The sequence below is a fragment of the Hordeum vulgare genome, chromosome 3H (assembly GCF_904849725.1).
Source record: "Hordeum vulgare subsp. vulgare chromosome 3H, MorexV3_pseudomolecules_assembly, whole genome shotgun sequence".
Taxonomy (NCBI): domain Eukaryota; kingdom Viridiplantae; phylum Streptophyta; class Magnoliopsida; order Poales; family Poaceae; genus Hordeum; species Hordeum vulgare.
The window spans coordinates 63,183,948-63,197,343 of record NC_058520.1 but is presented as its reverse complement, the minus strand read 5'-3'; the positions used below and the strand labels follow the sequence as shown (position 1 = coordinate 63,197,343).

The window sequence follows — 13,396 nt, the reverse complement described above, 5'->3', positions numbered from 1 at the left end:
GAATTGGGAAAACTTTGTTTTTGCCATTGTAGATATTGCCAATTTTGTTATGCCACTCTAGATTTTGATATTTCACCTTTACCACTTTTAGCTTTTGACAATTATCACAATTATTATTTAGTGGCAAAAGCAAAATAATTTTATTTCAGTTCTGTCACTTTTAGCTTTTGATAATTATCACAATTGCCACTTTGAAATTTTTGTTTTCATCACTAAATGGCAATTTTAATAATTGTCAAAAACTAAGAATGGTAAAAGTGAAATGTCAAAATCTAGAGTGCTACAAGAAAAATTGACAATATCTAGAGTGGCAAAAATATATTTTTCCCTTCCAAATAAATAGCCGGCAAAGCTTCTCCCCTTTTCCATTCCGCACCCTGCACACGTTTTCTTCTCCCACGCCCTCGAGAGTTAGCGGATTTCGCACCCGAGTCCTCCAAGTTTCTCCCGCCGCTATGGAACCATCCGGTTCAGGAGGAAAACCGGTCGAGGACGACCTCATCCAAGAACCAGCCCATGGGCGCTCCAACACCTCCTCCAATGGGGTCCCGAGCGCTGCTGTGCAGCCACCTCCCCGCGCGACGCCCCTCCACCTCGAGCGACCCCGCCGCGAGCAGGCCGGAGTCGGCGCCGATGGGTCGAGCTCCGCCGCGGCGGGGGTCGACCGGAAGGGCAAGGGGACGCTGCCGCCCAAGGTTATTCCTTCTCCTCCGAGCTCCGCGGGCAGCAGCAGCTCCTCCACCCCCTCCCTCGACCACGCCGCCGCATTGACAGCCGGGGCCTTCGGAGGCGAGGAGTCGAGTACCGCGGCGGGCGGCGGGGAGTCAAGCTCCTGGGCGGGCGGCAGCAAGGCGCGGGTGACGTGGAGCGACCCCGTGGCGGCGGAGACGAGGGAGGTGCCCGACGCGGCGGCGCATCCATTCAACCCCAAGCTGGTGTCCAAGCAGCGGTTGGCGGGCGTCGACAAGGAGAATATCCGATGGGAACAGCAGGTGATGGCCTCTGCGATGTGTTGTTATTGTTTCTTGAAGTTCTTGGAGTTTCTGGAGTGCGTTCTTGAGCATTTCTTGGTTTCTTCTTGAGCAGTCCAAGCCATTGCGCGCGGAAGGGGCGATGTACAAGGAGGAACAGGTATGGCATGAATCTGGTCTTCTTGCTTGCTCGGAATGTGGAATTGTAGTCTCTAAGTCTATTAAAATCTTGGGGTTGTGGATGATTTAGTAGTAGAAATGGAATCTCGGGCAAATGTTGGGGACAGTTTGATGATTAGGCATTCCCTGATAATTACAGTTCTACTTGTGGCGCGTTATCAAATTTAGAGGCAGGCAGGGATCTTGTTGTGACTATTCGAAACTGTTCAAGATTTAGGTGTCCAGGCTTGTGCTAATTGATTCTTCTATTTGGTATGATAGCATGTTTTGCACTTTTGCTGCAAGTGAATAATTTGTAGGTTCCAAATCTGTTTCGCGAGAGACTAGTTATCATCAGCACTTCTGCCAACAAGTTGTCACTATAAAAAGACGTTTCAAAGTTCAAATCAAGAAAAATACAAGAGGAAAATATCTTGTGCTATTTCGGGAAAACGTTCATTGCCTTTGGTTAAGAAATTACAAGAATTTGAGTGAATGTTCCGTTTAGTACAAGTCCAAAACATCATGTATTCATGTTCAACAGTCGCATTCAATCAAATTAACTGAATCCTTACTGTCGGATAAACCTGTCCTTTTGTTGACCGTTTGTATAGTAGCCATGATCAATTAAAATAATCTATTTGTTCTGAAATTCTCTCATGGTTTAGATTGGCCCAGTAACCATGTTTGCTCCTCTGATTGCAGTCTCTTGATCTGTCATACAAGCAGTGGTTCTCAAAGAGAAACAGAGGCTATTCCAATGGGTCGAGCTCCTCCGCGACGGGGGTTAACCGGAAGGGCAAGGGAATGCTGCCCTCCAAGGTCATTCCTTCTCCGAGCTCCGGAGGCAGCAGCAGCTCCTCCACCAACTACCTCGACTACGTCGCGACATTGAGAGCCGGGGCATTCGGAGGCAGGGAGTCGAGCTACGCGGTGGGTGGCAGCAAGGCGCGGGAGACATGGAGCGACCCCGTGGCAGCAGAGACGAGGGAGGTGCCCAACGCGGCGGCACATCCGTTCCACCCCAAGATGGTGTCCAGGCAGCGGCTGGTGAAAGAGCAGGCAGCCGTCGACAATGAGAACAGGCGATGGGAACAGCAGGTGATGGCCTCTGCGACGTGCTGATGTTGTTTCTTGGAGTTCTTGGAGTCTTTGGAGTGTGTTATTGACCTTTTCTTTGTTTCCTCTTGAGCAGTTCAAGCCGTTGCACGCGGAAGGGACGATGTATAGGGAGGAGCAGGTATGGCATGAATCTGATCTTCTTGCTTGATCGGAATGTGGAATTGTAGTCTCAAGTCTGTTAAAATCTTGGGATTGGGGATGATTTAGTAGTAGAAATGGAATCTTGGGCAAATGTTGGGGACAGTTTGATGATTAGGCATTCCCTGGTAATTACTCGAGTTCTTCTTGTGGTGTATTATTAAATTTCTGATAAAAAGACGTTTCAAAGTTCTAATCAAGAAAAATACAAGTGGAAAATATCTTGTGCTATTCGGGAAAACGTTTATTGCTTTTGGTCAATAAATTACAAGAATTTGGGTGAATGTTCCGATTAGTGCAAGTCCAAAACATCATGAAGAATTTGGGTGAATGTTCCGTTTAGTGCAAGTCCAGAAGATCATGTATTCATGTTTAACAGTCACATTCAATCAAATTAACTGAACTTTTACTGCTACTTCATCGTTTATGACAGTTCCATGGAATCTAATTTATTGGTCTATATCTTTACCTCTTTAGCAATACTAATTAGGTAATTGTGCTGGTGTTGTTAGGCTGATACACTGCATGGGGGAGTAATGGATGATTGTACTCCCTCCGTTCCTAAATATAAGACCTTTTAGAGATTCGACTAGAAGACTACATACGGAGCAAAATGAGTGAATATACACTCTAAAATATGTCTATGTACATCCGTATGTAATTCATAGTGCAATCTCTAAAAGGTCTTATATTTAGGAACGGAGGGAGTAGTATATTAGCTTCTGGATATGTAACTGACAATCTCTCACCATTGCTTCATGTTACACTAAATGAGCAGCGTGGATTACCCTTTCTTTTCTGCTGAATGTTTCAACTTTGTTCTTCATAACTAATGTTCTGCCCAAAAGGCAAAAAATACATTGTGATATTGTTAAACTGTTAAATAGCATACATATTTCCCTTCTGCCAAAACTATAAATCATAAAACTGCAGTAGTTTTGTATGGTTTTATCTTTATATTAATCAGTAATTACTGGCGCACTATGACGTATTGTTTCTGATGCGTAGAAACTTGGGACTAGAAAAGAAAGAACCTTTATCTTGTTTTTATATGTTTGTGATTACGCCATATATCTTGTTTCACCATTTCTTTCCTACAATAATACTTTCTCCCACTGCTTATACTGAAACAGACAAACATATGCTTACATTCATGTTCTAGCTTTAAGTTGTATTGTGTAGTTATCAGCACCGTCCTTTTGTCAATCATTAGTATAGTAGTCATGATCTATTAAAAAATATATTCAGTCTGAAATTCTCTCATGGTTTAGATTGACCCAGTAACCATATTTTGCTTGCCTGATTGCGGACTATTAAACAATCATCCAACCAGTGCTTCGATTGGGAACAAAATAGAGGCCGTCCTAATGAGTTTGCGGTAAAGTGGTCTTATGATAATGATGTAAGTATAATTAGTATTAGGCTTGACCCGTGACCATGAGTGGCTTAAACTTGCAATGCAACTTACTAAGAGCTGTTTGTTTGATCAAAACACCTGTAGGAAATTCCATACCCTTTAAACTTGAGGGTTTTGACTTTTGACGAGGCTGTACAGGAAGCGTGGACTTGTGAACCCAGCATTACTGACCCCTTCCTAAGACTGGATCTCTTGTTGCGGAAAACTGGGCATGACCTTACGGTGTGGGGACAGAGGAAAGTGGGCAACGTCAAGATTCAGATTGCGGTTGCCAACTGGATTATACTTCACCTTGATTGGGCTATATGGACCATATATAGTTATCGGATGGAGAACGTTGGTTGCGAAATGCCCTCAAGCTCACCTCTTTGGGCTTGGCTTCACTGGAGCGAACGATTGCGCGACAAAGGTCACGCATTAGATGGCTTGCTGAAGGAGATGCCAATATGAAACTGTTTCACCTAGTGGCTAATGGTCGAAAAGTCAGAAACTTCATCCCTGCGTTGCACATCAATGACGCGGTCATCATGGACCCAGGTGGAAAAGAAGACACTTTCTTCATGGCTTACAAGGAGCTACTTGGTGATTTTGACTTCCTGGGAATGTCACCGCTGCACCTTCATGAGCTTGATGATATATGCACGGAGGAGGAAGTGTTCACGGTCATTAAGAGCATGCCTGCAGAGCGAGCTCCGGGTCCAGATGGATTTATTGGTTTGTTCTTCCATAGAGCCTGGAACATCATCAAAGGAGACATTATGTCAGCCGTTCATAAATTCCAGCTTGGCAATGGGAGAGGCTTTGGAAGACTCAACCAGGCAATAATCTCGCTCATTCCTAAGAAACCTGATGCATGCAGAATCGGTGACTTTCGGCCTATCAGTCTACTACATAGCATTGCAAAGATCATTGCCAAATTGATAGCCTCGAAATTGTGCCCGTGGATGGGAGAACTTGTCCAAATTAACCAATTGGCATACATCCCCGGCAGAAACCTACACGACAACTTCTTGTTGGTTCGACAAGTGGCCAGAAACTTACATAAGAAGAAGGACAAAGGAGTTTTGGTGAAGCTGGACATCTCCCGTGCTTATGACTCGTTATCCTCGTCGTTCTTGCTCGAAGTGCTGCGGGCCAAAGGGTACTCGGAGCTATGGTGCTCTAGACTTGCCATCCTCCTCTTGATGGCAAGCTCCCGAGTCCTAGTTAATGGCTGACTGGGCAGGGAATTCAGGCATGTTAAAGGATTGCGTCAAGGAGATCCGGTGTCCCCCCTGCTTTTTGTGATCACAATGGATGCTCTCACAGCCATGGTGGCTAAAGCGCAAGAATGGGGAGTGATCAGTGCCATGCCCGGCTGCTCCCCCTTCAAAGGTTGTCCATCTACGCTGACGATGTCATCCTTTTCATTAGACCAACAATTGTTGATCTGACCTTCACTAGAGAGGCATTGTGGATGTTTGGCACAGCTTTCGGATTGCATGTTAGCTTTGGTAAATCATCTGCAATCATGATTAGAGCCGATTCGACAGACACGGAGAGAGTCTCACATGCTATGCCATGGAGGATGGAAGGTTTCCCGTGCAAATACCTTGGTCTGCTACTCTCCATAAAACAGCTCACACGCTCGGAGTGGCAACCAATTGTGGATGATGTTCTCAATTGTTTGTCAGGATGGCAGCGTGGGATGGTAACGAGACCAGGCACGCTAATCCTGGTGAACACTGTGATCAGAGCGAAACCCACTCACCACATGCTGGTTGCTGATGCGCCGACCTGGGCGCTGGAACGAGTTGATAAGTGCTATCGTGCGTTCTTTTGGGCGGGATCGGATCACATTCACGATGGCAAGTGCCTGGTCTCCTGGCAGCGAGTATGCTGTCCTAAGCAGCTGGGTGGACTAGGAGTGTTGGACCTTAAAAAACATGGGCTGGCTTTAAGATTGAGGTGGGAGTGGCTCAAAAGGACTGATGACGCGAGACCTTGGCATGGTCTGCCCCTAGCTATGGATGCCGAGGTGCAATCGGCTTTCAACAGCCTAGTGCATTGGAAAGTGGGCAATGGGCAGCGTGTCCTCTTCTGGAAGGACTGATTGATTGAAGGATCTTCGATTGCGCCTTTAGCACATGCTGGAGTTTGCAAGCAAGTAATCAACAGACGTACGGTTAGTGAGGCGATGCTGGCCCACCAATGGACCAACGATGTTTCTGGCGAGCTATCGGTGGACCGCATGTTGCAGATCATCAATCTTTGGGAGATTATGATCAACATGGTCTTGGACCCGATGCAGAGGGACTCCCCAATCTGGAGATGGAACAATACGGGCTGCTATACCTCCAAGTCAACCCATGACATGCTCTGGCACGGCAGCATAAGTTTTTCCCAGCGCGCGCAATCTGGAAATGTTGGGCGCCACTTTCGTGCAAAATATTCACGTGGCTTGCTACGCAGTACCAGATCTGGACATCGGATCGAAGACTACGACATGGCCTACAAGATCAAATCTCTGCTTGCTACATTTGCGCACAGGAGGAGGACACGGTTGACCACATCTTGATCCATTGTGTCTTCGCTCGACAAGTTTGGCATGACTCCTTCGATTGAGGATAACCTTGTAGACTGGTGGATGGAAACTCGTAAACATATAATGAAGGAAAACAGGAAGGGATTCGGCTCCATGATCATGCTCATTTGCTGGCAGCTATGAAAGCATCGCAATGACATGGTGTTTGGCCCGACGAGGGAAATTTCTACAGCGACACACTTTACCTATCGAATCTTCGATGAGTTGCGCTCGTGGATCAGGGCAGGAGGGCGTGGAGTAAACGCATTTTGTGAATAGTCGAGGTTAGTGTTGAAATTTGGAGGTGGGCCTTAGGCCCATTAGAGAATTTCAGAAAATCTACAAGGGCCCATGTAGGTGGTGGCATGGCAAGGTGGTGGGAGTTTAGTCCCACCCCGCTAGTGGAGGAGAGTTTGGACCCCTTTATAAGGGTCTCTCTTCCACATGCTATTGGAGAGTGAGAAGAGAAGGTGCCCTCGCGCACTCCTCCTCCGCCGCCCGCCTCGCCACGCCACGCCTCGTCACGACGCGCCGCGGGTTGCGGGAATGAGCCGAGCCGAGCTCATACCTACGCGGCGGCAGCTCCGTCCCGTTTACCGCGTACACGGTCGACGGGAGAGCAGGCCTCCGAAACCTCGCCTCTCCGGTTCTTGTACGGGAGAGGGGCGATTAGGTTTTTGGGGAGCGATCACGCGACTGCTCGCCTCCGTCCGTCTGCTTCGTCTACGTCCGCGTCGCCCTCGTCATCGCCATGTCTTCACCAAGCGAAGCTGATCGTCTTCGCGAGGAAGCCGAGAAGAAGACGGCAGAGGATACTGCCTCCGCCGCCGCTGCTGCTGCTATGGCCAACTGGCCGATTGGAGGGTATGACTCGCTTATCCTCTTGTTCGTATTTATTCTAGCAGTACTACTTGTTTGCATAGATGTATCCACCATATGCGTAGTAGGTGCTAGGTTAGCTCAAGATCAGTATGTCATTAGTCTAGTCAATGCCATGCTAGTTGTTATTTTGTGGATTAATCTACTCGGAAAATTGCCTATTTACTCAACAATCCAAAAACCTAATTTCTGTAGGAATTTTTCGAGTAATGGTTTTGCTGCTGCACTGAAACCGGATAAGTTTACCGGTACCTTTTTCAAGCGTTGGCAAACGAGAACCACCTTATGGCTCACGGCTATGAACGTGTTCTGGGTAGCCGGTGTCACTCCTACGGAAACTATCACTCCTGAACAGGAGAAGATGTTTAAGGAGGCCACCGTCCTATTCCTTGGAGCAGTCATTAGCGTGATCGGAGATAAGCTGGTTGATGCATATTTACATATGCATGTTGCCAAGGACTTGTGGGAGGCGCTCGAATCTAAATTCGGGGCCACCGACGCTGGGAGTGAGATGTATGTTATGGAGCAGTTCCACGATTACAAGATGGTTGACAACCGTTCTGTATTGGAACAAGCTCATGAGATAATATGCATAGCTAAGGAACTTGAGGTCCTTAAGTGCAATTTGCCGGGCAAGTTTGTCGCGGGCTGTATAATTGCTAAGCTCCCTAATTCCTGGAGGAACTTTGCTACTACTCTGAAACATCAGAGGCGTGAGTTCTCAGCAGAGGACATCATCGGCCATCTGAGTGTTGAGCAGAACTCGAGAGCAAAGGACTCCAATGGAAAAGCGGTGGAAAGCTCTTCTGCTGCCAATATGGTACATCAGAGGAACTTCAATTCTCACAAGCCCAAGGGAAAGAACTCTGTCCAACAGAATACCGACTTCAAGAAGAAGGGGAAGAAGCCCTTCAAGAAGAATAAGAAGGGAGATGGCTGCTATACTTGTGGTTCAAAGGAACATTGGGCGAACAAATGCCCAAACAAGTACAAGAAGCCGGCGTAGGACTCCAAGTCTGCAAATACTTCATGACGTTGATAGATGATTCCACTAGATTTTGCTATGTGTATCTGTTAAATACTAAAGATGAGGCTCTACACTACTTTAAAATCTATAAGGCAGAAGTTGAGAATCAACTTGAAAAGAAAATTAAACGAGTCCGGTCTGATCGTGGTGGAGAGTACTTCTCAAACGAATTTGATTCATTTTGTGCGGAACACGGCATTATTCATGAAAGGACGCCTCCCTATTCACCCCAGTCAAACGGGGTTGCCGAGCGGAAAAACCGTACTCTAACTGATTTGGTTAACGCCATGTTAGATACATCGGGCTTATCCAAGGCATGGTGGGGGGAGGCTATATTGACCGCGTGTCATGTCCTGAATAAAGTTCCTACAAAAGATAATGAGGTCACTCCCTACGAGGAGTGGTCGAAGAGAAGGACGACACTCTCGTACTTACGTACTTGGGGCTGCTTGGCGAAAGTCAATGTACCGATCCCCAAGAAGCGTAAGCTTGGACCAAAGACTGTGGATTGCGTTAATTTGGGATACGCTAAGAATAGCGTAGGCTATAGATTTCTAGTAGTGAAATCTGAGGTACCTGACGTGAAGGTCGGTACAATAATAGAGTCGAGGGATGCTACATTCTTTGAGGATATATTTCCCATGAGAGATATGCAAGGCACTTCTAGACAGGAATCTGAGATAACTCCTGAGCCTGCCATTCCTATGGAATATTATGAACAAACACATGATGAAAATCCTGAGGAGGATGACGAGGAAGCCCGTGGTAGGGGCAAGAGACAAAGGACTGCAAAGACCTTTGGTGATGATTTCTTCGTATACCTCGTGGATGATAATCCCACTTCTATTTCAGAAGCGTATGCTTCTCCAGATGCTGAGTATTGGAAAGCTGCGGTCCGTAGCGAGATGGATTCCATCATGGCTAACGGGACATGGGAAATCACTGATCGTCCCTATGGTTGCAAACCATTGGGATGCAAGTGGGTGTTCAAAAAGAAGCTTAGGCCCGATGGTACGATTGAAAAGTACAAGGCTAGGCTTGTGGCCAAGGGCTATGCCCAGAAAGAAGAGGAAGATTTCTTCGATACTTATTCACCTGTGGCTAGACTGACCACCATTAGAGTACTACTCTCATTGGCGGCCTCTCATGGTCTTCTCGTTCATCAAATGGACGTTAAGACGGCTTTCCTGAATGGAGAGCTAAATGAGGAAATCTATATGCAACAGCCAGATGGCTTTGTGATAGAAGGTCAGGAAGGAAAGGTGTGTAAGTTGCTGAAATCTTTATATGGTCTGAGACAAGCACCTAAGCAATGGCATGAGAAGTTTAATACAACTCTGACATCTGTTGGCTTCGTTGTTAATGAAGCTGACAAATGTGTATACTATCGCCATGGTGGGGGCGAAGGAGTTATATTGTGCTTGTATGTTGATGACATACTGATATTTGGAACCAACCTCAAAGTAATTGAGGAGGTTAAGTCTTTTCTGTCTCAAAACTTTGAGATAAAAGACCTTGGGGTGGCTGATGTTATCTTGAACATCAAGCTGTTGAGAGATGATGAGGGTGGGATTACACTTCTGCAATCCCACTATGTTGATAAGATTTTGAGTCGCTTTGGATATTCAGACTGCAAAATTTGTCAAACACCATATGATCCTAGTGTGCTTATTCGAAAGTTTAAAGGCACAGCTATAGATCAATTGAGATTCTCTCAAATTATCGGTTCACTTATGTACCTAGCTAGCGCAACGAGGCCTGACATCGCGTTTGCTGTGAGCAAACTAGCCGGTTTGTTGCAAACCCGGGCGATGTTCATTGGCGTGCTGTTGAAAGAATTATGCGCTACTTGAAAGGTACTGTCAACCACGGGCTTCACTATACGGGATTCCCATCGGTACTTGAAGGGTATAGTGACGCGAATTGGATCTCTGATGCTGATGAGATGAAGGCCACTACTGGGTATATGTTTACTCTTGGGGGTGGTGCTGTTTCCTGGAAGTCTTGCAAGCAAACGATCTTAACAAGATCGACAATGGAAGCAGAACTAACAGCATTAGACACATCTGGTGTCGAAGCAGAATTTCTTCGAGATCTTTTGATGTACTTACCTGTGGTTGAGAAGCCGGTTCCGGCTATCCTTATGAACTGCGATGATCAGACGGTTATTGTTAAAGTGAAGAGTTCAAAGGACAATATGAAGTCCAACAAACATATAAGAATGAGATTGAAGGCTGTCAGACGTTTGAGAAACTCCGGAGTAATAGCGTTGGATTATATCCAAACGGCTAAGAATCTGGCAGATCCCTTTACTAAAGGGCTATCACGTGTTGTGATAGATAGTGCATCGAGGGAGATGGGTATGAGACCCACATGAGTTGTCATGGTAGTAACCCAACCTATATGATCGGAGATCCCGTGAAGTAGGACCTGGGAAAACAAGCTAGTGGTGAACTGAGGAGAGTAACTTTACTAACCCACTCCGTTGGAGATGCAATACTCTCGGATACTGTACGGTAGGATGACTACTGTCTTAATGTGTTCTAAAGCTTATATGTAAGCAAGATGCTGTCCTACAGAGCGATCTTTGGAGGAACACACCTACATGAGCTTGACTGCTGGTCACAGTCTATGAGGTTTGGGTGATCTCTAGTAAACTCATGAATAGGCCAGGAGTGTGACTAATATGCTCCACCCGAGGGGTCACCTTCGGCAGTCTAGTACTAGTAAGACTTGTGGTGAAGCTCTTTTACGCCAAGCTGACAATTCAAGGCATAGTCCATTGTTCAGTTGTAAAGGAGTGTAGCTACTTGTTCTAGGTGAAGCTCAACCTTAATAGGTCTTCACTGAAATGCTGGTATATTAAAACAGTGATTGGAACGAGGGAACACGATGTGCCCTTGAGATCTGGTGGGGGATTGTTGAAATTTGGAGGTGGGCCTTAGGCCCATTAGAGAATTTCAGAAAATCTACAAGGGCCCATGTAGGTGGTGGCATGGCAAGGTGGTGGGAGTTTAGTCCCACCCCGCTAGTGGAGGAGAGTTTGGACCCCTTTATAAGGGTCTCTCTTCCACATGCTATTGGAGAGTGAGAAGAGAAGGTGCCCTCGCGCACTCCTCCTCCGCCGCCCGCCTCGCCTCGCCGCGACGCGACGCGGGTTGCGGGAATGAGCCGAGCCGAGCTCATACCTACGCGCTTATTTTTGCCGGTCAGGAACGGAGAATACGTGGGCTTGGCCCACGTCTCTCCACCCAGCCGCCTTTATAAGCACGCGATCGCCTACCCTAGCCGTCACGAAATCATATCACATCTGCCTCACGCGTTCGTTCCTTGAACTGCTGCTGCCGCCGGCGACTCCGTCCCGTTTACCGCGTACACGGTCGACGGGAGAGCAGGCCTCCGAAACCTCGCCTCTCCGGTTCCTGTACGGGAGAGGGGCGATTAGGTTTTTGGGGAGCGATCACGCGACTGCTCGCCTCCGTACGTCTGCTTCGTCTACGTCCGCGTCGCCCTCGTCATCGCCATGTCTTCACCAAGCGAAGCTGATCGTCTCCGCGAGGAAGCCGAGAAGAAGACGGCAGAGGATACTGCCTCCGCCGCCGCTGCTGCTGCTACGGCCAACTGGCCGATTGGAGGGTATGACTCGCTTATCCTCTTGTTCGTATTTATTCTAACAGTACTACTTGTTTGCATAGATGTATCCACCATATGCGTAGTATGTGCTAGGTTAGCTCCAGATCAGTATGTCATTAGTCTAGTCAATGCCATGCTAGTTGTTATTTTGTGGATTAATCTACTCGGAAAATTGCCTATTTACTCAACAGTTAGAGCTAGGAGTAGAGTGTTTGGGGTCGGTAGGCAGCCCTGTGTATGATGCTAGGGCCCTAACGTAACAAACTTCTTGTATATATTTCTGCCTTCTATAAAGCTATGATACGTACCAACGAGATCATGTCAAGCACCATCCAGCGGAAGGACCGCATCCGAGGATACTTAGAGGAGTGGAATCAAGTGATGAAAGTAGAGTAATGCTGATAGTACGTCATGTTTGTGCTTGTTGAATGATAATTACATTGCTGCTACTTTTCCCCTTGTTGGAAAAGATTAAAAGAAAGTCATTACAATTGTGCTTGTGACTTGCTACTAATTTCACAATCACATATGCATGGATTATGTGTTCGCTATTCCTATTATACGTCAATTTGTTGAGTCTAGACTAGTCTAGCGATTGGTGCCTCGGCTTGAGCGGTGCAAACGTGTACTTGAATGCCCCAGACACGACGGTGTCGGCTCTGTCGTCGAGCTCCTTCTCCAGGCAGCGCCACAGCCGCGCGACGGTGGCCCTGCGCGTCTCGTTGTCCATGTCGGGGTCGTAGTGCACCCGCACGATCTTGCGGAACTCATCCAAGCGACGGTCCACATCGCTGGCTTTGGCGTACATGTCTCTGAACTCCCTCAGTGCGGTGGTCTCCTCCTCCTCCTCCTCCTTAACATTCTCCTTCTTAGCATACATATCTCTCAACTCCCACAGTGCGGTGGTCTCCTCCTCCTCTTCCTCCTCCTCCTCCTCCTCCTTAGCATCGTCCGACTCTCTATCTCTGATCGACGTCGGACGGGCCGCCAGCCAGTTGCACTCGCCGTCGTGATCGCGGAGGAGGGACCTGTACACGTCCAAATCCTTCTTCAAGTCTGACTTGAGCACTACCTGGATCTGGTGCGCCACGATGAGCCGCATCGAAAGGTCGTACTGCAAGCTGCGGAGCAAGAGCTCTTCCTCCTCATCGTCCTCCAGGGACAGGGAGACGTTGGCCAGCGAAGATTGTAGCTCTTGGTCTTGGGTGCCGTCGCCCTTCATGTCGTCGCCTGGTGATGTGATTGCAAGAGCTGTCGCCTTGACCACTTCCCCGGTTTCCACGGCTGCCATTGCTCGCTTCTTATGCTCAGGAGATCAACACGATCAAAATCAGGGATCAACTCGAACCTAGCTAGGCAGTCAAGCGGGCGTGGGAGGTGCTGCACAGCGATGAGATGCATTGGCATACACGTATATGTATATATAGTTCGAACCGAGGCAAGGGCCAGGCCGACTCGGCCAGCTGATCGTACATGCTTGAGTCGGT

General features: G+C 47.5%; 1 protein-coding gene across 1 annotated transcript; it reads left to right on the top strand.

Annotated features, from left to right (window-relative positions):
* Window positions 1-455: 455 nt before the first annotated feature.
* LOC123441489 lies at window positions 456-5,289 on the top strand. The gene is made up of 5 exons (XM_045117902.1): window positions 456-992; window positions 1,087-1,131; window positions 1,836-2,231; window positions 2,326-2,370; window positions 3,892-5,289. Exons 1-5 carry the CDS (start codon window positions 456-458, stop codon window positions 4,255-4,257), a joined length of 1,389 nt encoding a protein of 462 aa, XP_044973837.1. The 3' UTR covers window positions 4,258-5,289.
* Window positions 5,290-13,396: the final 8,107 nt, after the last annotated feature.